Below are 24,808 nucleotides of genomic sequence, written 5' to 3'. Positions count from 1 at the left end.
TTGATTCCGTGTTTCATTTCAACTTACTAGGGTGCTTGAGTCTAGTGGTAAGTTGACACTAAATGAATTCAGAGGAGGTCACTGAACTCTTGAGTGTTTACTCCTTTGGTTTGTTTATGCAGGTCAGAACAAGGTTGTTCAGACTTGGGTGGCACTAAATACCTACAGCAGGACACCTGATAACACATGTCTGTCAGTCTACTCAGAGGACTGTGCAGTTCATTAGGATTACATGTCTGTACCAGCAATAGGAAATGACTACAAATCATTTTATGTAGTTTATTTTTTCACTATTTTTTAAAATGAAATATATAAATAAATATTCTTGGCTTCCAAAACTGTAATCTGTTTTTAATGGCAGTTTTTCCAAAAAATGTGAGTTTTGGTTAAAGCTCTTGCTTTGCTTGTCATTCTCTATGTCCCTAAAAGGAAACAAACTGTCAGTGTACTCACACATCAGAGTAAAAATCCTCACCTATCCTGAAGTCAGAGGTGATCTTTGACATCTCCAGCATCAAACTGGTTCCCAGGTTCTTGACATTCTCCAGATCGTCCTTCATGGAGTAGGAGAGGTCCATCAAGTAGTACAGGTCAATGGGATAATCTTCCGCTCGTTTAAACTTCAAGTTGAAAGATTGTGGCTCGCCTGTACACACATGTTATACATTTACAGATGTTACCAGGTGTGGAGTAATCATTCTTAAAAACCAAAACAAGCTGAGAAAAGCCTGAGAAAAAACTATCCTAAAACGATTCCTCACCAGATCGGAGGGTGAGGCTGAGCTTCTGGGGCTGGATCTGAGTGATTTCCTCTGGCTTCAGGTTCTCTGCTCCCTTTTTGCGATTTGTCACCATTTTGTTCCTAAGGATCCTTTGCTCTCCACGTGGGTTCTCAATCATATCATCTTTACAGCCTCTTTTCCTCAGAGACTGCAGCTCATCACATCGGGTCGACACAGTTTCTCCTTGTTTCAGGAAGTCCTAAGAGAAGCAGTAACGAGAGAAAGTATTATGAAAATCTACTTATTTATCCTGTGGACACATTTTGTATGATATAATGTCTTTTGTCACTCTTTGATGTCATCAGTTATGACATCATTATTTCTCGGGTTGGGCTTGGAAACTACAAATTTAAAAAGAGAAACATTACAAACTGGAAGCAAGGAGTTTGAAAGATGTGGCATTTACCAGGCAGAGGATCTAATGGAAGTCACTATCAAGTTGAATTATGGGAAATGTAGGATCCAGTTTTTTACCTATAACTGGCACTAAATGAATGAATGAATGAATGAATATCTTTATTTTCATGTCTGGTCATCCCTCATGAAATTATTCAGACACATTAACTGAAAACAAACCAAACATTCTGGCATGTTAACCCACCATCATCTAACAGCACAACACATAAATATCATCCAAACAGAAACATAAGCATAAACCTCTCAGGAGATATCCCACAATGACAAAACAACAAATATACAAACACACAAACACAGCCCCATAAGCACAAGACACAATATACAAATCCAAACAAGACAAAATCTACATCTACATCCATAGTGCCAAACACTGTATATTTGATCCAGTTCATGTAGAAATAGTCTGCAATCCATATAGAATAGATTCTGAGGAATTTATCTATCATCAAAAGACTAAAAGTCAGGATATCTTGTCCTCTGCTGCTTCGATTGCCTGATCATCCCTTTAAATTCAGATAGACACACTGGACTAAACCTGCCAGCAACATCAATGGCATTGAGTTTATTGTCCATATTCATTCTGAAATCATTAATCATTTAAGTTATTTATTGAGCAAAAAACTTGGCTAGTTCAACTGTCTCCAATGTGTCTCCAAAGATGAGGGCTGCAACTAATGATTTTTTTCATTATTGATTAATCTACCGATTTTCTTGATTAATGGATCAATCATATGGTATATAAAACATCAGAAAACAGTTAAAAATCCACATCACACCTTTCCAGACAAAGGGAATCTTTAAATTGCTTGTTTTGTTCGACCAACTGCCCAAACACCAAAGATATTCAATTTACAAAAATCAAAAGCAAGGAAAGATAGCTTCTTCTTCAAATTTGAGAAGCTGGAACTATCAAATATTTGGAAATTTTGACTGAAAACAATTAAGAAATTATCAAAATAGTTGCTGATTTATTTCTGTCAATCAACTAATCAAGTAACTGACTAATCTTTTCAGCTCCAGTGAGGATTTTCTGCTTTTCCAATGTATCATTGTAAATAGATAGATAGTTAAACAAAACAAACAAAAAACTAAATAAAAAAACTAAAACTAAAAACTATTGAAAGACGTCATCTTGGGCTCTGTGAAATTGTGCTTTCCTTATTTTCTGATATTTTATGGGCTAAACGATTAATCAGTGACTCCAAAAAAATGATCAAAAACAGTCCTTAGCTGTAGCCCTACATTAGGCACTATCCAAAATTACATGTTTATGATAAATATATTCCTTATGGCATCATAATGGCATCATACTGCATTTCTCAGCACTGAATATAGCTGACAGCTTCAATTCACATACTGGGTCTGTACACCAGCCACATTTGGCTCCAGCCTGGATGCACTCCCCGCAGAATTTGGCGTTGGCATTGATGCACTCGTTCCCCTCTGGATGGAAAACAAAGAGAGAAGAGAAGAGGAGGCAGAGTCAGAGGGTACAGCACAGTCCCTGCAAAGTAAGCAGCCTGTTAAGCCCCCGTGTTTACACATCAGTTCATCTGGAACACTGTGTGGCTCGGTGGTAATTGGAGACAGAGACGGAATATTCCGTCTTTTCCATTATCCTCTACTCTCCGTGATGCTAAGGTAGAGCTTTGGCTCTGGTCAATGACATCATTAAGCTAAAGTAGCCTGCCTCTTTCTCCAGAGAGGGAATCATCATTATGAAATGTGCGTCTACTATGCAAGCTGACATCAACAAAATGACATGATATGACAGGATAATGACGTTATAGCAATCTGTAAGCCAATCCTGTTTAAAAAAATGAGAACTGACAGAGAAATCTTACCTTTCTGAGCATTACAGAAGACTCCTAACAATGCAGATATTAAGAGCAGCTTCAGGTCCATCTGAAAACACACACAAAAAAAGATATTTAGCCTGATAGAGTAAAATCTTTCAAACACGTTGTGGTCTCTTTTTCACCCATGCGTTTGAGTTACTGCTGTTTTGAAAAGTCATTTGTGAATATCTCTTTGTTAGCAATAATAACTGGTGTGCTTGCTGGCCTGAATGCTTCAATTCATAATTTCCTGGACAAAAGGATCCTGAAGAGCAAGAGTCTCCCAGAGATGACAGATTCAATCTCTAAATGGCTTGGATATAATTGGAGGTGATAAATTATCCAGTGGCAGAGGCTTGGCTATTCTCAGTCGGTCATAGGGCAACAGGCGGCTAATTCAATTCAGACCACTTTCACACACAAACATATACACACATACACACATACTGTCACACACACTTTCCCCCAGCTTGGACTGCGGCCTTGCTTTTCCCATAATCCCTTTTGCTGTAAATAGCATCGTCTCCCTAGAGTCCCTCTCTTGTCATGTATATTGATCCCTTGTCTCTGGGCAGGCCCTTTGATCTGCCATATTGATGCATCTTGTCCTACTCTTAATGCAAAGCTCTTTACTTACTAATGATAACAGGACAGGACCTTTCTCTGCACTTTACAGCTGATTTGTGAACAGTCTCCCGCTACGCTAGCAGCTCTGCGAGGCTGTACTACAATGGTGCATTGAGCTAAATGCTAACATGAGCATGCTAACATGCTCACAATGACAATGCTCACATACTGATGTATAGCAGGTGTAATGTTTACCATGTTCACCATCTTACTTTGCAGTGTTAGCATTTTGACAGTCATCGCTAAACACATGAAACAGCTGACGGGAGTTAAATTTTGGCTTGATCATGGCGCAACAGGAAAATTTGGGGGTCACCAAAGTTATTCTACATCATGCTGTGGGGAACACAAATCAAATTTCATGGCAATTCCATCCAATAGTTGCTGAGATATATCAGTCTGGACCAGAGTGGTAGACTGACTTTAAGTTGCCCAAGTATTTCACTAAAAATTACAAATCTTAACCTCATGCTGGTGCTACAGAAAAAGCCCGGGAATCAACAAAGTCAACTGGATACATCATCTGGTAACCGTGAATGTCTGTTCCAAATTTTGTGCCAATCCAGGCAGTAGATGAAAACCATCAACTTGCTGGTGGCGCTAAAGTAAAAGTTAGATTATCAAAGTCATTAGGATTCATCCTACGGGGACCATGAAAGATCACAAAATTCAATGGCTATCCATCCAATAGTAGCTAAGATATTTCAGTCTACCAAAGAATGACAGATTGACATTGCCATCCCTAGAGCCACGCTGCTAGTATGGACAAAATCGTGTGGGAAGATTTCCTTAAGTTTGAGGTTACAGCCTTTTTGACAATAAATAATCGTGAGAACAGAGCTGAAGCTATATTTAAACTCTGTACTGTATGTACAGACCTATTTAAACTCTGTACTGTATGTACAGAGTTTAAATATACTACCTTACTACCATGGTAAATTTTACATGATTGCTGCTGTCTCAAAAGATTTAGTTAGCATTGAAATGCTTTTGGGATTCTCACCAACTCTTTATTGGCAGGGACGGACCAAATCAATGGTCCTGTGTTGTACTGAGGTGTGCTGGCCAGCAAGGGATCACCTTCTGCCGAATCTAATTAACATGTGGAATGTAAAACCAATAGCTCGCCTGGCCATAAATCACAAACTCATGGGAGCCATTTCTAAGAGAGTCTCCACAGTAGCTCATGTCTACCACACTGGATATAATAGCATGAGGTTCAAATTAGAGCTAGACAGACGGTGATAAAGTGACAAAAACTTTTTTTCTTTTTTAGACCAGTGACTGTTGCTGGCTATTCATACATTAAAAGAGTGCATTCTCTTACACTGAAGCTCTGATGTCTAGTGTGCGCAGTGTTGAGTGATGCATTCCTGAGTGAGTGTGTGTGTGCGTGTGCGTGTGCGTTTATATAGACACAGAAGTGTAGACGTCCTGTCTGCGGCCCCCCAGATTAGATCAGCTGGTTTGAATCTCCACTGCTGTACATGGGGGTGTGTATGTGTGTGTGTGTGTGTGTTAGTATCTGTGTTGTGTTTCCACGTGACCTAAATACCACATTTAACCTGGCTCGGCCACTGTTACACCATCACCACCGCCATATTGAAGCCTTAAGTGACACCCAAAAATAAGAGATTTATCTGATTTATGATCAACAGGTTTCATATTGTGAGTTATTTTGTGAATGTAAAAGTACGATAGCTTTATGCACGATGATGAAGTGATTTCAGTGAGCACCGAGCTTGCAATAAGGGAGGTTAAATTCACATTCCTTTCATAACAAAATCACAGTCAGATAGTTCCTTTTTATTATTACTGGTGTTTTAATCCTCAGCTCCAGTTTGCTCCAAGGAATCATTCAAATGCAAACTACGTCTATAAAACGCCAGTGAGGTGTCAAGTTAGAAAAATAACCATGTTGTCTTTCAGCCCGTGAAGCTTGGCAGCTGCACAGAGGAATGTTCAGTAAAAAACTATGGTAAAATATAGCGCAGACAACAGAGAGCAGGCCAAGAAAGGGCTTGGAGCAGGATGTTATGCTGCCTTCAAGTACTCTTCGAAACCTTTAAGTTCAGAAGTCATAAATATGACTTGTCAGCATTTCAAGGTGGTTTGGGTTAACATGGACACTATAACAAATGTAGCTTTTTGTCTGTTCCATCTTAGAAGTAAAAAGATGAAATAAAGATGAAAAAACACTAATCATACATGAAAATGATATAGATGTAAAGATATCCTGCAGAGTTTTCTTGTAAACCAAGTTCCTGTTTACATTCAATGCTACTAACCAAAACTCACTGTGTGTATCATTGAGGTCTAAGCATGTTGAAAGCATTTCCTTCCGTTATAATACATTTACATGATACATTTGCAAAAAACTCCCAAAAACACCCATCAGAGCTGATGACAAAGATGAGATATGATCGATGCTTGAGGTGTGTTCTAAAGTCAAGAATGGCTTCAATTTGCCATTTCTGTATCTTAAACATATAACCTAAACCAATGTTTTTAACTAGTGTAGCCACAGGACTGTCCTTTATCATTAAAGGCGTCAGTATGCTCCAACCGAAGTGCTTGTCAGATGGTCCATCAAAGTCTGAAGGGTTACATTTACTAGTGTTTACCCCAGACTTAATTAAAATGTTGCTTTCCACATTCATATTTGCAATTGCTTTACTTTTGAGAGATGTACCACTTCATCTTCTCTTGGCTTTACACAGAGAGATCAACAGGACAGATGTTAGGCCTTCAAAAGCCATGATCTACATGCATTTTTAATCAAAAATTGGGGGCTCACAGCAGAATCAGACATGTGTTGTTGTAATGTGTCTGATAATGACCTCCAAACCATGCTTTCTATTAGGTACTATAGACCTTATGTATTTTGAAAATTAGGTCTCTTGGGTAGCCAAAGAAAGCAAATAAAAGTTTATAGAAAATAATGATTTGCAACCTGTTTTTTATGGTAGATAAGTAGAAATGTGGCTGACTATCCTGTGGGCTTTGTGCACTTTAAAATAATATTTGTCTTGGTTTTTGAATGCCTGTGTGATTTCTCTACTGGACCGAGTTTCAGCCCAGTGAGAAGCTGCAGCCATGTGGTAAATATGTGAGTGTATCCTCCATGACCCAAACGCATTGGAGAACCATTACATAAAATATATTATGCAAAAAGAGCAGTAATTCACAATAATGTACTGTTAAACATAAATGCAACAAGGGCTTAAAACTTAATGAATTAAAAGCCATTTAAACATAAAAGAGAAATTCCTGGCCGTACATTACGTACTATACACATCATAATAGTTCTGACTACCCGAGATGTTTTGACCAGGTTTTGATATTTTCATAAATGCTTAGTTGCTAAGAATAATATTTCCAACACTGCCTAACAACTGTCAAACTGCACTCCTCAGTGGGAAAGCTGAGTTCCATGAACCATGATGCTGAGAAGCCATACCCACATACCTTTTCTGAACAGGCAAGATAAAGCCAAGAAAACATTATCATGTATCATTGAGCAACATCACTATAAATAATACAGTCAGTTTGATTTATTGGCTTTACTTCTATAAGTTCATTTTCATAAACAAACATCTGCTGGAATACTTTGGTGATTGGTGATTGTGACAGAGAAATTCATCAAAATTGTGCGTGAGGGAGGGATGATTATTAAGAGATGTTTGCATGACAAAAATAAAGTTCAACAGTATTTGTCCATGGGTGAGTATAAAAATAAAGATATGACTGACTGCAGCAAGACAGAGCAGCGCTGGTTATTCTCTGACAGGAACTAGTTTATTTAGCTCCCACACTCTTCCTGTATCTCTCACTCTGACATCAATACACATACAAGCATATTTCATTCCTCATTGCCTGTCCACTTGTCACACGCACCTGAGCTGTGACTAAAGGCAGCCCAGTGTTTTATGGGCTTCCCAAAGCTCTATCAGTTGGCAGGAGGAGGTGATGCATGGCAGACACTGTGGTGCATAACTAAAATGGGCCAAGCCTCTCAGGCATTCCTGAGGGACTGAATGCTGCCTGACCAGGATAGTAACCTGCAACACTGTTACTGCACTTTGGTGAAATGTGAGCCACAACACCCATGTTGCGGAGATGCTATGTTTGCAGCCTATTTCTATTTCTTACAACTTCTCGTTCTACCAAATTTGTAACGTTCATCATGTGCTTTTAATAACAGAGGAGATGGGAAACACAAATATAACGTGTATAAATCCTAGGCTACTCAAACCTATGAGACAAATGTTCCCCAGTTTGTTGCTATTAATTTAATATTTAACTAGTGTTAAAATCATTAGACTAACAATTGATTAGCTGACTGTTTTTTTCTGTGTGTTTATAGCATCTTTAAAATTATTCAAAGGCACAGAGGTTTTGTTTGTAGAAAATGTATTTAAATTTTTCACAAGCTACTTAATCCAAATACTGAAAGTCCTGGTTCAACACTATTAAATTTGCTAATGACACAGACAACAATAAGGTTGGAGTTTTGTGAGTTTCACAAATTTGTGTATTTTTCCAACCAGGGTGTCAGAATTTAGAGTCACTCTCCCCAGTGAGCCCAAATACATTTTTACAATCATACACTTTAATTTTCACTTGCATATTAGTGAAACACTCACACTGTATGTTGTTGTAAAGTAAAGCAGCACTGCAAACACTAGCAGGCTGAGAAGGACAAAACAGTAAAGTAGTGAAAACATAATTTGAGTGGATTTATTTTAGCTAATGCCGATCTTTTAAAATATGCCTAGATCTGCCCTGATATCGATCCTTAAAGGAAATTTCAGGGGGGACAGAGGGGTCCAGACCCCCACTTCCTGGGAAAAACAGAGAGTTGTCCCCTTCAATATATCATACATAATTAAATAATATAATAATATGCATTGAAAGCACTTGTGCTAATTATAGAGTGTCTGTGGAGCAATCTCTGGAAGTGTCAGACAGATTATTTCCTTTGACTTTATGAAACACCGGCAGCATCACACAGCAGCAGAAATGATAAGTGTGTCTTTAAATTAAGAGTGATGTGCACATGCACGCACGTGGCACAGCAGCAGTAACATTATTAACACAGGATCGGTCGGGATTGGTCAGGATCTGATGGTAATTATTGTTCTGTGTTCTGCTACAAATCTGACAAGCCAGCTGTGACACACTGATTCCAGGTTTATACAGTGGGATTGTTTGTAATAAAGCAGCTGTTCTCTGAATGACACTTGAGTTCCAGGATATTTTTGTTTTAAACTAAAAGTCCAAGATAAGCTTCATTATGCACAGAATGGAATTTCAGTGCTTTTCTATTATGTTTGACAGTAATATCGTTTTAAAGGATGGAAATGTGGAGACTTTAGACCGATCCGTGAGTTTCGATGCTTATATTAGGACGCTGACTTGATCATGTTTCTTTAACTTAAGAAACATAGCCAAACTCAGGTCTGTTGTGTCAAGATAATAATACATGCTTGTACCTCTTAACATCCTCTGTGAAGCACTTTGTAACTGGTGTCTATAAAGGTGCTATATAAATAAATCCTAACCCTTTACTTACTTACTTACTTACTACTTACTTACTGCAATTCCATTTAAAGGGTTAGTTCACCATTTTTTCCCCCAATACCTCTTGAAGTATCTCTCCAGTCAGAAAGTTTTAGGTTTATTTGTCCAGGTTTGGAGATTTCTGTCCCCGAGATTGTTACCTCTATTTTAATACTGTCTGCTGTCTTTTTTGTATGTGTTGTGTGTGGTTTTTTTTTCATTAAAAAAATGTGCAAATTCTACATAAGTGGCTTTAACCAACAACATGTCCGATAATCGATTGACTGTTTAAATTAATTTATCAAGATAAAAAATTACAACCTTTTGCATGTTCAAGATTTGCTGCTTCTCTTTGTATTATATAATTGTAAATATTTGGGTTTTGGACAGTTGGAAAGACAAAACAAGAAAAAAATAATTCAGGAGATTAATTCATTCAAAAATAACCGACAGAATTTATAACTTTAACATCTCCTCATTGTGTCGGGGGCATTCCTGGGGTCCACTCCCCTAGAGGAGGTCCCCTAGAGGTTCTAGGACTGCAGTGTGAAAATCCCTGTTGTAGAAAACCCAGCTTAATTGAGCCACACAAAACTTAGCCATGAATGAGTGGACTTACTTTCCCTTAAATTGAGCCGCATTTGCAAGTGCTTAGAAGTACTTACTTCAGCAAGCACTGCCATGAATAATGACCAGCAGAGTCAGAGAGGCAGCGAGTGAAACAGCTCCACACAGTGAAGCATACACCGCAGTAGTAAAGAACTGGTGGCTGCTCAGAGTCAGTGTGCTCTTTGTGGGAGAAGGACTGGGCTTCCCTCACTGAGAATGGCTGTTCTTCTCAAGCTGTGAAAAGGAGGAATGGAAAAGAAGGGAAAACAGGAAAGGGCGGTGCACATTTCCCAACTCGGAGGGAAAGGGGTTGCCTCTAGTCCAAAGGAAAGGATCTCACAGACTTTCTTCGCCTCTGCTGAGTTAGCCCTTTAGTCTTTCCTAATCCTCGTTCCTCTATTTGTCTATATATTTGTTAAGGCCTGTTTAATGTCAGTTGGTGAAGGCAACTAAATGAAAGTGAACAGGTCTGCGTGGCTCAACTATTTCAGTCCTCATATTCTTTAAGGGTCTTGAGTTTAGTTAATATTTCATTAAAACATACCAAGATGCATTTAGCCACTCCAGTGTTGTCTGTGGCATATCTCCGGCATCCTTCATTCCCATCCTCCTCTCTCGCCCCCCCCCCATTTCCTTCCTCCCTCCCTCACTCTGTCTCCGTCCTCCCTCATACCACCCACACAATTGCTTAGTTCACTCCCTCCACTGTGAGCCAAACCAAACCGATGTTCCCTTAACTTCACATACCCTTCAAACAGCGCAGAGCAGGCGAACATGTCTGAGCTCTGAGATGTACAAGCCGCCCGACAGAACTGAGGGAGAATACCAAACAGTGTCCGTCTGTGTCTCTGTCCTCCTCCCCCACCGCCACCACCTCCCACCACCATCCGGAGGACCCTCTCATAGCAGACAAAAGCAATGAATCAGGCTGCCCTCTGAAACCATGACAGAGAGTCTGATCCTTAAAGTGTTCCCACTCACCGTCCACTCTTTGCTAAAAGAGCTTCTGTGTGATAAATAATACTAATGAGACAGATGCTGATGTCTTTAATCTTTTGCTGCTTCTTTGCTTCCAGGGCAGTGATATGGGCAGACAATCCACTGTGGTTTCCAATGCAATATTTCCACAGAAAAAAAAAGAAAAAAACACTCTAGATGATAGGGATGAAGGCACAAATGCCTAGATGTCATCATAGTTTCCACATTACATGCGCATTCCAGTTTTCAAACTGTTCCTTAATAGAGGACTCTTCAGATAGAAAGAAACATGAAAATAACTGGTGCTGAACAGCTCGAATCGGAGTGGAACTTGTGAGTAGGGAGAAGAAATGCCAAGGAGTTTCCATCACGTCTGATTTCCTCAGTCTGTCTTATTTTTAGCTTCAAAGAAAAATGCAGGTACTGTATGTATTAATGACATCAGCTTCTATTTCTGTTTTCACATTTTGAGAAATAGTTCAATGATTTAGGGCCCACAGAATGATAAAAATTGCATGACACAGTTGTAACAATAGCTAACAAGATAATGTCCAAAGCATCAATTGCTACCACAGCTAAGATGTGCAAAGTAATATCCCCCAGGTAGCTTTAAAGTCATACACTGAATGATTCACTGCATTGCGTATGTAACTTTTGTTGAACAGTAGCCACAATGTCCAGAGGTGGCAATGATTAATTAACTGATCAAATGTTTATCATTGACATGTTAAAAGATAGCATATAAAAGCACAAGTAGAAGACTCATAAAGGCAACAAAACTGATTTCAGTTGTGTTACACAACATTTTCTTTCTAAACATGAGCCACCATGAGTTAGCCTAATTATATAAAGATACTTCTCTGTTTGTTATGTGTTTCTGCAGCTTGTTTGGTTGGTGGACTTCCACTTTTAGCATTGGTTAAAGAAAAATAAAGAAGTGGTTAAAAGTTGAGGTCTCTTCGCCAAACTTGCTATATGGCAACCCAGCGGGAGCGAACACAGAACCTCAACAGCAAAAATACATAGCTAGCACAGAAAAGTCTTTACAGACATACCAGAAAGTGGCACAGCAAAGTTCCCCTGCATGTCTTTGCGAAATATGTGCTTCTATAACCTTGTTGACGACAAACTACTGTAGCTGACAAGCTAACCGCTAACTGTCCATCACAATAGCTCTCTGAGCTAGGTTGATAATTTATCAGTTGGCAAGCTAGTTAGCTTAGTTACTAACAGGACAATACATTCACACAGTATATTCAAGAGACATGATTGTACCATTGACTATTGTCTTGATAACTGTCTGCAAACTATTTCTCTTTTGTGGGGCAAACACCTTTGACGCAGGAAGGTTAAATAAAACCAGATGGTGCAACACAGTTTATAAGCTATGATAGCTTCTCCTTTTCCCTCTAAGGTCAGCACTGTCAAGGGGGTTTGCTATTGGTCAATGGCGCAAATTCACACATAAAAGTTCACCAGAGTTGAACTTGACAGGAAAGATTTGCATTACCCCCACAACCACATCCACAGATCACCATAATTTCATGGAAATTAATTAGTTTTGCTGTGAAATGTTGCCACTTTAAATGCTGGCGTGACCTGAACTGCAGCTGAATTAAATGTACTTAATGAACAATCACACAGGTGTTTTCTAGCTGATTACACCTCTGCTCAGGTTGATGTAGGGTACAGCTATGCAGGGAATTACGCGGGGTCACCAAACTCCATGTACCAATTAGAATGATTAAGGTGTTAGTTGTCTCGCCGTAACAGATTCAACAAAGCTAACAGGAGAGTGAGGGAGATGTCAATCGAGTGGAGTCTGTACACACACAGTCCTGAGAGCAGTTCAAATCAGGTGGATTAAGTGAAAACACATGTGTAGGTGGACCATGACTGTTTAAGGGCTTTAACTGTAGCTGATCAAAGGTGTAGCTAGGTGACTTATAGTGCAAATGAGCAAGATGTTGCTTTTTTTTATTCCCAGCCTACAGTATGTGAAGTGACAGCCACAAGAGAATGAGGTAATTGTCAGTTTCCAAATTAGTTAATCTAACCCGAACTGAGACCCATAATTATCCACTCTGTAATAGTTTAATAGAATAATAGGGGTAGTAGCTACAGTCTACATACCAGCTAGCTTAAAAGACAGCTTGTTGCTGATCTTGAAACTTCTGCTCTGTATTTCACACAAAACACTTAGCCACATATGTTGGCTTGAAGCCTGCCAACATTCCCCTTGTACGTGACAGAGGCTAAAGATACACTTCTAGTGGTGGTGGTGGGGGGTGGGGGGGATACTGCCTTGGAAAGACTTTACTTTTTCCAGTCAGACAATCAATAACACTTAAGCAGTTAGTTCTGGTTTCTTTTCTGCAAAATACATTGGTATTGAATAGAGTTCACATCTAATCACAACGTGTCTTCCCACAGCAGTTCAGTAGGAACAACTGAGGCAAAACCACAGCCTTTGGAGGACGGCCAAATCCATATCACTATTCATGGCTCAATCTCTGTGTTGAAAATAGCTATGCAGTGCTAACAAGTTATTTCTGACTTGTCCTCCCCACCTGGCCTCTGCAATCACTCCAAAAGGTAGACTAAATCACAGGAGACACAAAATCAAACTGCAGCTCAAATGCTGTTATACTACTGCATTTTTGAAGTACAAGACAGAAGCCTGACAGTAGCTGTGCTTGGTTTGCTCAAGCATCTGTAAAATTGGACATTTTTAGGGGCCCATCTGTTTTACCGTTTATGGTGATCCTCTGAAAGCAGATCTAGACAAAGGCAGACCATCCAATTCTCACCACCAACCACCAGGAGAAAATATTGGCTAGTTGTGGGGATCTGGTGGAGTTGCCTGGCTGTGACAGTGTGAGCCCAGGGCTCAGCCTGTGGTGCTGCGAGCTGCTGTACAGTAAGCCTCCCCAAAGTCCCTGACTTTGCTGAGTCGGCCCTTCCTTTGCTGAAACACAGGAAGCTCAGCTAGATCACACAGGAAGCCTGTATCATGCTGCCTGAGGACCAGCCACATCTCCTCCCTGGAAGCCATGAAGACAACATATTTTGCATTCAATGGAGAAAGGAAGGAAAAGAAAGGCAGAGAGACAGAGACAGGGGACCAGACTGCCTTGTTACAGAGAGTTGAAAATGTTGTGAGCTGCCAGAACGGCAGCATATTGTCTTTATGAATCAAGCGTGTCTGATTCCTAAACCTAAACCAGGCCATCAATGTAATCTAAGCTCTGGGAAAAGCTAAACAAGCCTGGAAACTGATTCAGACAATGTCAGCAACACAGCCAAGGCAGACCTTACTGGAAATTAACAAATGGCTTGTCACAGATATTAATTCTCTGGGACAATGTACAAAAATGAGCACTGCAACTGACAGTTAGAGGAATCATTGAGATACACAACAGCAGTCTGCAGTCTCAGAGAAACATTTACAGCTATTAAGTGATTATTCAACAGACAGTGGGGGCTGAGACAAGGATAACCTTTTCTCCAGAGCTACTGGTCCCTACTGTCTGTCTGCTGGAGAACAACTGGGAAACAAACTATATCTGCTAAAAACAAGTCTACATGTGTGCATTTTGTTTAAACGCAAGCACACACGCCTGCGCAAAACCGCCCATGATTTAAAGCATTATACGAGCTGTCCAACAGAAGCCAACACGTCACAAAGACTGTATGAAAACTGCAGCATTAAGTCTTGTGCTGCTCTGTTTTTCTCTACACAGACAATTATATTAAAGTTTGGTCTTAATCCAATTTTAACCCTGAAGCAGGCCAGCTGTGGACACCTCCACTGTATTTCTGCTGAGACCCTTAACGCTCAGAAACTGGCACATTAATGACACTCAGATGTCTTTCATTAGGCCCCAGAGTTGACACTTGAACTAGAAGGCCTCCATTTCCGCTACCGTGGGAGAGTGAAAAATATGCAGACTTGAAACAGTAAGCACTCCACGGTTACACGTATTTCCTCTCGGGAACAGTAGAGGAATAGCTGTCATGTTTAATAATCAAGGCGTTTCTAGAGGACTCTAAATGAACATCACGTTCTGAAACTGTGTTTGAGCTCTGTTGTACCACTTAATCAGAGCAGCAGACTACAAGTATAAAGGCTTGACTTATACAACCTTCCCTGCTACACAGCTTTCAAGCTTAATGGTCCTTAATATACAGCTAGACATCAAGTTGTTACATTTTTTCTGGCAAGCGATCTGCATCCTTTTAAGGTACTTACACTTATGTCCTTAGTTCCTCAGTCACTGCTGTATATATATAATTCATTTAAATACTTTCCAGTAGTAGTTGGTGTGAAGCCTAGTCTTTATGGAAAGTAGCAAAGTTGAACACATTTCTCATATGTCAGTCAGGTATGGTATGGTCCTTAGCAACATAAATGGGAATAGTTGATTCTTTTAAGTATTAAATGTCTATTATGTTACAAAGTGGTTGTATTGTTGGTGTATCTACAGTCCATTATGGAATGTTGCGTGACATTTTGATGGTATCAGATCAGATATGCAAAGTTGCAAGTCAAGAAATTTCCCAAGTAGCTTGAGATAAGACCCCGTCTATGAAGCTACACTGCTGTACTGTGTTTCTGTCTTTGATCCAGCAGATTGTTGGTAACTCAATTAACACGCCTGACAAATCAGCATCTACAGACCACATTCACAAAGACAGAACAGTGCTTGCATTGTTTTGGTTCTACATATTTGTGCATATAGGTCACTGAAGGGTGGTGCGTAAGAACTGATCAATGGTCAGTAAATGATCAAACGTATGAAGATAAATTCTAACAGCAAATTATTAATAAGACCAATTTTAGAAATATTTGCTTTTTTGTTATCATTATTATTGGAACATTTTATGCCAGTAGAGATATGAGGAATGACATGGTACAGAAGTCCCAAGCCAGATTGCGGTTTTTGGTGAGCCTCAACCATAGGCCACCAGGGTGTCCCACCTATGAACTTTTAATTACAGCGGAAATAATTAGTCGATTAATCAATCAACAGAAAACTAATCTTCAACTATTTTGATAATTGATCAATGATTTAAGTTATTTTTGAGGCAAACAATTACTTTCAGCTTCTCATTTGTGAGGATTTACTGTTTTTCTCTGTTTTATGTCATTGTAAACTGAATATATTTGGCTTTTGGACCGTTGTTAGGTCACAATATGTGAGTTTCAGTACTGATACTAGAATTATACTTGTGTGCTTTCAAACCTGTCTTGTTTAGTCCGACTGAATCAAACTCTTGTTTGTTTTCTTTTTGGTATGATTTGTTTGGACAGATCTGACCACAGCAATTGTATTCAGGAACGGACCAAAACAACTACACCCAGACTCTTTAAAGGAAGCGATCTCTGTCCGGTCACAAACAAATTCCGGAGTGGTTCATTTGTGGTGGGAATGTGATCTGACCTCGATCTGACCCAATTTCAAGGCATACTCTGCAAGTTTGAGCTACACAGCTCCTGTAGCCAGGTGAGCTTTCCAGAGTTGCTAGCAGCTAGCCAGAGAGTGAACGGAGGTCCAATCTGGACTAATAATGAAACACGTTGCCTTCCTGATATGTGAGCAGAGAGAGCCTTCTTCCTGCAGGAACTTCTTCCTCATTCCTATGCTTTCAGTGATGCATTTTGGTTCAATTGAATTTCTTTCCGTTTTGTCTTTCTGTGTGAAAAGAAACTGAACCAATGCAACAAGTTGACCAACTCCTCCAATGATTCAGACCACAGCAAACAAACTACAGGTTGACCACCACAAAGGAACCGCTCCAGAATTCGTTTGTGACTGAAGTGAGATCACGTCCTCTAAACGGTCTTGGTGTGGTTGTTTCAGTCTGAGTATGACTGCTGTGTTCAGATCTGCCCAAATGAATCATACCATGGGGGGAAACAAACAAGAGTCTGATACAGCTAGAAAAAAAACAAAACCCTTTTCTTCATTTAACAAAAGAACAAAAGCAGCTGTATTACACCGTTTATATAAAGTCTGAAAATGACAAAATCCTGATTTAAATCAGTCACTCTTGCATCAAAGAAAAAGTTAAAAAAAACTATAAATCTTGGGGCATGAAGGTGACACTGATCATGTAACTGCAGTATCAGAAGTTCAAGACCAGCAGGGTTAGCTGCATGTCATTCTCCATCTCTCATTTCCTGCCACATCTCTACTGATAATGGAAAAAATGCCCCAAAATATAAGAAAGACTACAAATATGACTATATTTTTGATGCCAACTCTCAGCGCTTGACAGTGTTTGGTGCTGGGTGAAACGGTCATATTTTGGTTGGTACCAACAAAGTACTGAAGTTTGATTCCTGGCCTTGACTATCAGTTTGAATAGAATGTCCATTTCTTCATCACAGTCGTATTATAGTGTTGGTGAAAGACAAACCAGTGTTCATGTTATTGAATGAAGCCACACTTCTAAACACAAACTCTTTTATACCCTTCAACTGAGTCGTGCTGTGAGAAAGGCACATAAACATTACTTTTCCCTCTCACAGACCAGCCTGTCACAATAATAAACACAGTACGACTGTACTGAACGCAGCCCGCAACAGTCCGCTACTATTACTACCAACATAACATGTTTGGCCTCATTTTCACAGCAGACCTTGGCAAGCAGAGGTCAGCTTTAACTACGCCATTCCTCACTGTGTTTCGGAGACTGTTTTTAGAAGCAGAAGGCCACCCCCCCCCCCTCTACCAGAAAAGGCCCGAGACTGCATTTGAGTTCAATGTGGGAAGAAAGAGTGGAGTATGAGAGAAGAGGCAAAAGTGTTGGCTACATGAAGCTTTAGAGGTTGCGCACCAAAAACCAAAAGTAGGGCCCACCCCGCAATCTAGCTGCAAAAATAGAAAAATCTGCGCCAAAAACGACTTTCAGAGGAATGGAATTGAACAAAAGCAGGAGAGAAAGTTATTGTACCACAGAGAGAAGACTTGAGAGTCTTAAATTTACTTTAATTTTTATTCAAACTGGACTTTAAAATTCCAAATGTCTTGAGAAACCTTCAGAATGTAGGAAAGACTGTTGAGGTTTAAGCTTGTTGGTCAGGCATGTGATTTGCTGCCTAACAAATCATAGAAACTGCTCTTCTGGGATCATCAGTTGTAGACCCGCTTTCAAACTCGGACGGTGTGTGTATCTATGTGTATCTGTGTGTGTGTGTGTGTGTGTGTGTGTGTGTGTGTGTGTGTGTGTGTGTGGTCGAGGTAAATGGCTGTAACAGGCGATTATTCATACCACTTTACGCTTCTGAGCCTGAGATCTCCCCCTCTGGCGCAAAGCATGTGTCGCGCAAGGCAATCGCACACATTCATCACTTCCGTCCCGCAGGAACAGAGCAGTACATAGGATCCATGTCTCTCTCTCTCTCTCTCTCTCTCTCTCTCTCACTCACACACACACACACACACACACACACACACACACACACACACACACAGAGTGCACATTCATCACTTCCGTCTCAAGGGGACAAGTTTGCACATTAGGTGTTCGTCACTCACTGACAAAGAAACAAACACACACACACACAGGAAGTGTCACATGTCCAGAAGAAAGCCCTGGGTGTGGCTGTCTGTGTGCAGTAAGGGGCCTCGTAAATCAGGTGGGAGCCCGGCCCCTGCAGCAGCAGCTGTTCCCCCGGGGGCCTGAGGTCACATCCATTCAGCTGGTGGCTACTGGCTACTGTCTTTCAACTGCCCCTCTCCTCCCCTGCCCCCCACTGTCCTACATTTACCCTCCTCCTCTTCCTCAATTAGCCCTCCTCCACCCGCTCTGCCTTCCATATCTCCTCATGACATCCCCTCATTCCCTCCGTCCTTGTCCGCCCGCCTCTCTGCCTCCACTTCCCTGATTAAACTGAGAGCCTAATGTGGAGTCAGCGCAGTCAGCCGTATTCGTAAGGCCTCCATCCTCCTGCTCTCCTTAAGATGAAATGCTGCATCTGTGCTTGATCCAATCAGTGGATGCTGTGCGGCCTGTCAATCATACACAGCACGGGGAAAAACAAGCAGCGAGTTGTGTATTTGCATGTCGTGTCAGAAAGCAACTGTATGTAATCTGACGTCTGTGTTGTGTGTGATAAGTCGGCATATCAACGCTTCTGTTTCCCGTTTGGCTGTGACTGTGATACACAGATTCAGCTCTTTCTGTCTCTCTGGGACTTCATTGATTTATGCTTTCAACGGTTTGAAACTTCTGCCGTCTGTCTCCCTCTGGGCTGTCAGCATCTGCTGTGAAGTGATCCCTGAGTAATTTAAATAGATCATGTGAGATGACTTGTTGAAGCTCTTTCATATGACCGTCCACATTAATGGAGAGAGGTGCAACAGCAGCCTGTTGCATCTGATCCACAAATGATGGATGACCGGTGTACTGGAGATCACAACATCCATCAAGTGGATTAGTTTATTAATGATATTGTCATACAGGGAGCATAGAGGAAGATCCCCCTCACATCACACTCACACACATTTAAACAGACATTTCTGAGACCAAACAACATCCAATCACCTAAAAATCCTTTTGAAAGACAAGATCGAAGCTTTCACCTATTCAAATTTTGAATACTAGAGAATTGCTTTAGTGATATTTTACTGTCTAAAATACCCTAAACTACATTATGGTCACTATAAACACATTTTTGACAGCTCTAGACAACTATCAATCCCTATAGGACCTTGAAATTATACAGAAATGCCCCTAAATGCTGTAACATCCGTATAAAGTTGGTATTGAGGGCTTCAAACACACAAGTTCAAACATATATCAACAATGATGATGTGAGTCTTTGACAAATGAAGATAACATGAACAGATGACTGATCTTGTTTACCTTGGCGCTGTGGTGTTATTTCCGAGGCAGCATAAAGAAGTAAGCTCGCTTTCCTCTCCAGATCCCAGGGATGATCCGCTGCGCTGCCCTGCTGGCACCGGGGGCCACTTTCTCCTCCCAACAAGTCACCGCAGATTTCCCCCGCTGCTCATTCCCTCCTCACAGAAGATGTGTGCAGTTTATACTGAAAGCCAAACGGGGGAGCAGCTCGATGGCTGGAAAACAAACAGCGTCCCTGCAGCCCGTGTGGAGCTCGTCTCCTCGGTCTGAATCTGTGGGGAAAGCGGAGAAGCAAGCCTGCAGAACTCTGCTCCTCCTGCCCGACCCACACTGACGTCAACACGCACAGTGTAACATGAGGAGTTTCCGGTTACGATTTCAAGATAAAACACAAACTGACACGCTAGTATTTTTAAACTCACTAGACTTGATTCTATTATAAGCATGTTTACGATGATGGACTTAAAGCGTTGTGCTTATATTGTAAATTAAACCTTGTCCACAATGATAAACCCACTGTCACAAATAAGCATCACTGACTGTAAATTTAAAAAGGCAAGGCTACAATTCCGTTAGACACACACACACACACACACGCACACACAAAGGTTTAGAAATCTCACTGCACTATCACAACAATGGCACAATTAATCTGTCATGCATGAACAGTAGAGTGAGTGAGACAACTGAGACTTAATGCATGCAAAATAAGTCATTCTTTCTCTCTCTCTCTCTCTCTCTCTCTCTCTCTCTCTCTCTCTGTCTCACACACACACATACACACACACACACACACACACACACACACACACACACACACACACACACACACACACACACACACACACACTCTGTCCCAGGGTGTTGTCCCAGGGTACTTTTGGGGACATTACATAGACTTACATTAATTTCCTAGAGACTTAATCTAACCCTGACCATAGCCACTGACCCAAAAGTCAACGTTTAACCATTTGGGGACACAGCTTTTGTCCCCAGTTGGAAAAAAGAAAATGTATTAATTTATTATAATTATTGTATTTATAAGTTCAGCTACTTTTATTTTGAAGGCGCCTAAGTCTGTTTTCCGGTTTTATTTTGCTGACTTAGCTCCAGTCTGGCCCTCCTGCTTACGTCACTGTTAGAGAACAACCCCACTCACATAATTGCCTATTTATACAGATGCTGCCAACATGTCTATTCAATATTAGAAGGATATGGACATCATCGTCATCAACATCATCAACATCATCATCATCATCATCATCATCATCATCGTCATCATCACTGTTTTACGCCCTTATAAATTATATGATTTATTACACCAAAAACAAAAACAAGGTTACCGAAGAGATAATTCCAGATATATATTTTTACACATTGTTATCATGAAATAGAATTAATGAATAGATTTTTGTCCTGAAATCAAACCTAGCAGTGTAAAATCATAACATACATAAACAAGTAATGTGATAAGTAAATCACAAGTTTGATTACCAACTTAATTTGTGATTATTGAAGTCAGCAGTTATCATCACAATGAATCTGATGGTAAATTGTCATGGTAGACTTTGCTAATGAAGTGTCATTTCACATGACTGGTTCAGCTTAAGACCTTTTAAGTACTTTGAGGTGTCATGACTGTATAGTTTCCTCGTGACCTCTGGTAACTGAAGAATGAAAACATCATACATAAAACCTGTGTCCTCTAAATTAATGATTCCCCCTTTCACCCTTTACCTTCTGAGATGTATGATAGTGTTGTTCTCCGTGAATATAGTGTAGACAAATACAAGTTACCGATACAAAAGAGAAAAAGAAACAAGAAGAGGAAGGTACATTGAACAGTGGTATTTAAAAACCTGTTAAATGCATAATAATCACAATAAATAAATATGAATAAATAATAGTAACAGTTTTGTTTAAAGATTTTTCCACAGCATTAGATGTCCCACAAAGTATTCAGAGATATTGCACAGTTCTGGATCAGTTTCAGTGAAAATAATCATCTTACCCGTCTATTTATTTGTTTTAAACTTAGTGGAAAGATATTTCTGTCTCAGTGCCGGGGACATAGTGGAAAATGTCAGAGAAAACAAACTATCAAGCCCGGAAGATCCTTGAATCCTGTTTAGTCTCCAGGGAGTGTTTACCATGGAATGCAGCTTTTTTTTTTTAAAAAAATCTCCCTGCGGCCCCTCGAGATGAGTGAAAAGTTGAATCTGCGTTAACTCCACAGTTACTATAATGTCTTTTCCATATAGTTCATATGTCTGGTATTAAATGTACAGACAGAAATCTACAGCTTCTGCTGACAAGTACACTTTCTTGTTCTATAAGAGTCCAGGGAGGGATTAATTGTAATATGTCATGACTCACAGGATGGGTCATATCCATCCAGAAGGCCCAGAGTTGAAACAATAATTTCACTGATATGAATCATACACAAGGAGGAGGGACTGCAACATTCTTGAGAATCATACCACAGAGTGTGCAAAAATTACCAAAAAAAGAGAGATTCGTTTAGACTCAGTAACAAGAAGTGGAAGTGATGAGGTAGAAGACGATTGCCAAATATTTGACATACGCTGTCAGAAGAGATATGGAGCATAGCAGAGGCTCAGACAGACTGTATGTGACCCAGATGGAGTGGACGTCATGGAAATTGACTTCATATGATTAACTGTCTCTCTTCCGGCTTCAACATCTGATTTCCTCTAACTGAAAAAGCTCAGGCTGCTCGAATGTAAAAAAACAAAAAAACAAAGGGGGAGAGCAATTTATCATGTCACTTTTAAGAATCAAGAAAAAAGGAAAACGAATCAAGAGCTGTACAGTCTCGTCAAATATGCATGTATTGATTCCAATATGTTCAGTAGTGACTGGAACATCCTATATACAGATATAAACCATGATAATCTATTTTTCTTCTTATCATAAGGATTTTAAGAGATACAGTTTACCTTAAATGTTATCGAATCCATCAATTCTGGAGCCTCCCTGTGGTCTGTTTTTGTCACTGCATGGAAACAGGGTCCAATGTCAAAAAAATGCAGTGATAGTTTGTTTACATTTTCTTTTTTTTCTCTCAGAGCATCCATTTTTTTCTGGATTTTTCTGTCACTGTCATGACAAAGGGCAATACAGCTGTTTACTATGTGACTAGTTCATTTTATTTTGGTAATTATTTCTGGTATGTGTTGTATATTGAATGTGTTTGCTAAAGGACTTACTGCCATTTCTGTGGATAATATCTCTTAGATATAACTAGAATAATAGCTGTCTAGGACCAGAAGGAAAGATCATATTATACCATAAAATCCTTATTCTGGTTGCCAGTCAGAATTCATATTGATTTCAAATTATTTTACTTCTTCATGAAGAACTTTGTTGTCTTTTTCTGACATGTTTGCAATGTATGAACAAGGAGGGCTCCTCACAAGTCTTGTGTCACTGGAGCCATCTGCTTGAGGATCTGAGAGCAACTCAAAGTGTTCATATCTTTAAAGGTAAACTTAAAACCTACCTGTTTAGCCTGGCTTTAAGTAGAATGTTTAATGGTTATTATTTATTTTCTATTTAATCATTTATTTTACTGTATTACTATTGTTTTAAATATTTGTATCTAATTTATATTTTATTGTCTTTTATCTGTTTTATTGGTTTGATTATTTCTCATTTCATAATTTCCAGTTGTCTCAAACTGATTCTTTATATTTGTACTGTTTTAGATTGCCTTATGAAAGGAGCTATACAAATAAAGTATGATTGATACATTGCATATTGTTTCATGAGAACTATTTAGCAAAGCTACGTGCCCTGTATGTGCAAAATATGACACTTTGTTGTCTGTGAAGAACCATTCTAAAAATAAAAATAAATAAATAAATAAATTCTCACTCTACTGAGCCATCTAGTGGCAAGATGGAAAACTACAGTTACAGTTTAGACTTGAGGATGTCTGCCGTTTGATGACTGTGTTTTCACAGGACAGACAAACACAATCTTTTTATCTGCCAAGCAAATTCATTTCATATAAATATCTGATCTTACACTACTGACAGGAGTGATTAAAAACTGTTCTATTTCATCTTTTTAAATGGTTTGACTGTAACGATGGTTAACTTTAAAGGATAGGTTCACAATTTTTTCAAGTCTGTCTTAAAACAACAGTCAGGAGCCCAAATGAACAGTGAAACATGTTTTTCTTGCTGTAATCATTCCTCCTGTTCATACTGACTATTAGATGATCCTTTCATAATGCACTTACAATGTAAGTGATGGGGCACAAAATCCACAGTCCTCCTACTGTGCAAAAATGTATTTGAAAGTTTATCTGAAGTTAATGTGAATTAAATCAAGTAGATATCATTCAACGTTACAGTCTTTTTAGTGCCAAAGTCCCTCTTTTTGTTACTATACTTCCACCACAGCTCAACAGGCAAACACTGTCCGACTGCTGAAGCCTCATATAAGCTTCAGATACACTTTTAAATGCATTTTCCTCAAAATGACTGTGTGGACACTGTGGATTTTGGCCTCCATCACTTATCTTGCTATGTGACATTTGAAGGGGCTCTTTTAATAGCCAGTATGAACAGGAGGAATGATTATAACAAGGAAAACCTTTTTCACTGTTCATATGGACATCTGACTGTTATTTTAAGACAGACTTGAAAAATTGTGAACCTGTCCTATAAGTAGCGATTCTACAAGAAGTATTGTACACACATGAATGATCGATGATGCTTTGTTGCTTGACTGATTAATGAATGCTTGGTAGTGTTATGCAAAATCATTGGTTTGAGTCGTTTTAGGAGAGATAAAAAATGTTCCAGTGGGAATGCTGTGTTACAAATCTCTTTTAGTTAATTGTGTGTGAAGGATATGAAGCCAAATGATGTTATGAGTCTAATTTGCTTGTTTATGATAATGAGGACTAAGCATTGCTGCTATTTATCTAAGATGTGTTATTGTTCAAACACATTAATCAACATTTAAATGAATGCTTTTTTCCTCACATTTTAAATTGGAATATAATTTAAACTATAAATAAACTGATTTCCATTCATATTGTCCTATATTTAGATTTAATGTCAATATCCTGCCAAACTAACACACCAA

At 39.5% G+C, this 24,808-nt stretch overlaps 1 protein-coding gene across 3 annotated transcripts in view; it reads right to left on the bottom strand.

Moving 5' to 3' along the window:
* Nucleotides 1–20,007, bottom strand: part of itgb1a (integrin, beta 1a) — a 29,952-nt gene extending 9,945 nt beyond the window's left edge. For 2 of the 3 annotated variants that reach the window (XM_067577428.1, XM_067577429.1), the window contains exons 1-5: nucleotides 19,688–20,006; nucleotides 3,044–3,104; nucleotides 2,557–2,642; nucleotides 762–981; nucleotides 476–646 (exon numbers count right to left, since the gene is read on the bottom strand). In XM_067577428.1, coding sequence (XP_067433529.1) covers nucleotides 476–646; nucleotides 762–981; nucleotides 2,557–2,642; nucleotides 3,044–3,104 — 538 coding nt within the window. In that variant the 5' untranslated portion in view covers nucleotides 19,688–20,006. Of the gene's footprint in view, nucleotides 1–475; nucleotides 647–761; nucleotides 982–2,556; nucleotides 2,643–3,043; nucleotides 3,105–19,687 lie in introns of all 3 variants that reach the window. The other variant, XM_067577430.1, reaches the window with a different exon arrangement.
* Nucleotides 20,008–24,808: the final 4,801 nt, after the last annotated feature.

Source organism: Thunnus thynnus, chromosome 21, assembly GCF_963924715.1.
Source record: "Thunnus thynnus chromosome 21, fThuThy2.1, whole genome shotgun sequence".
NCBI classification, from domain to species: Eukaryota; Metazoa; Chordata; class Actinopteri; order Scombriformes; family Scombridae; genus Thunnus; species Thunnus thynnus.
The sequence above is the reverse complement of the archived record's forward strand: the minus strand, read 5'-3'. Positions and strand labels throughout refer to the sequence as shown.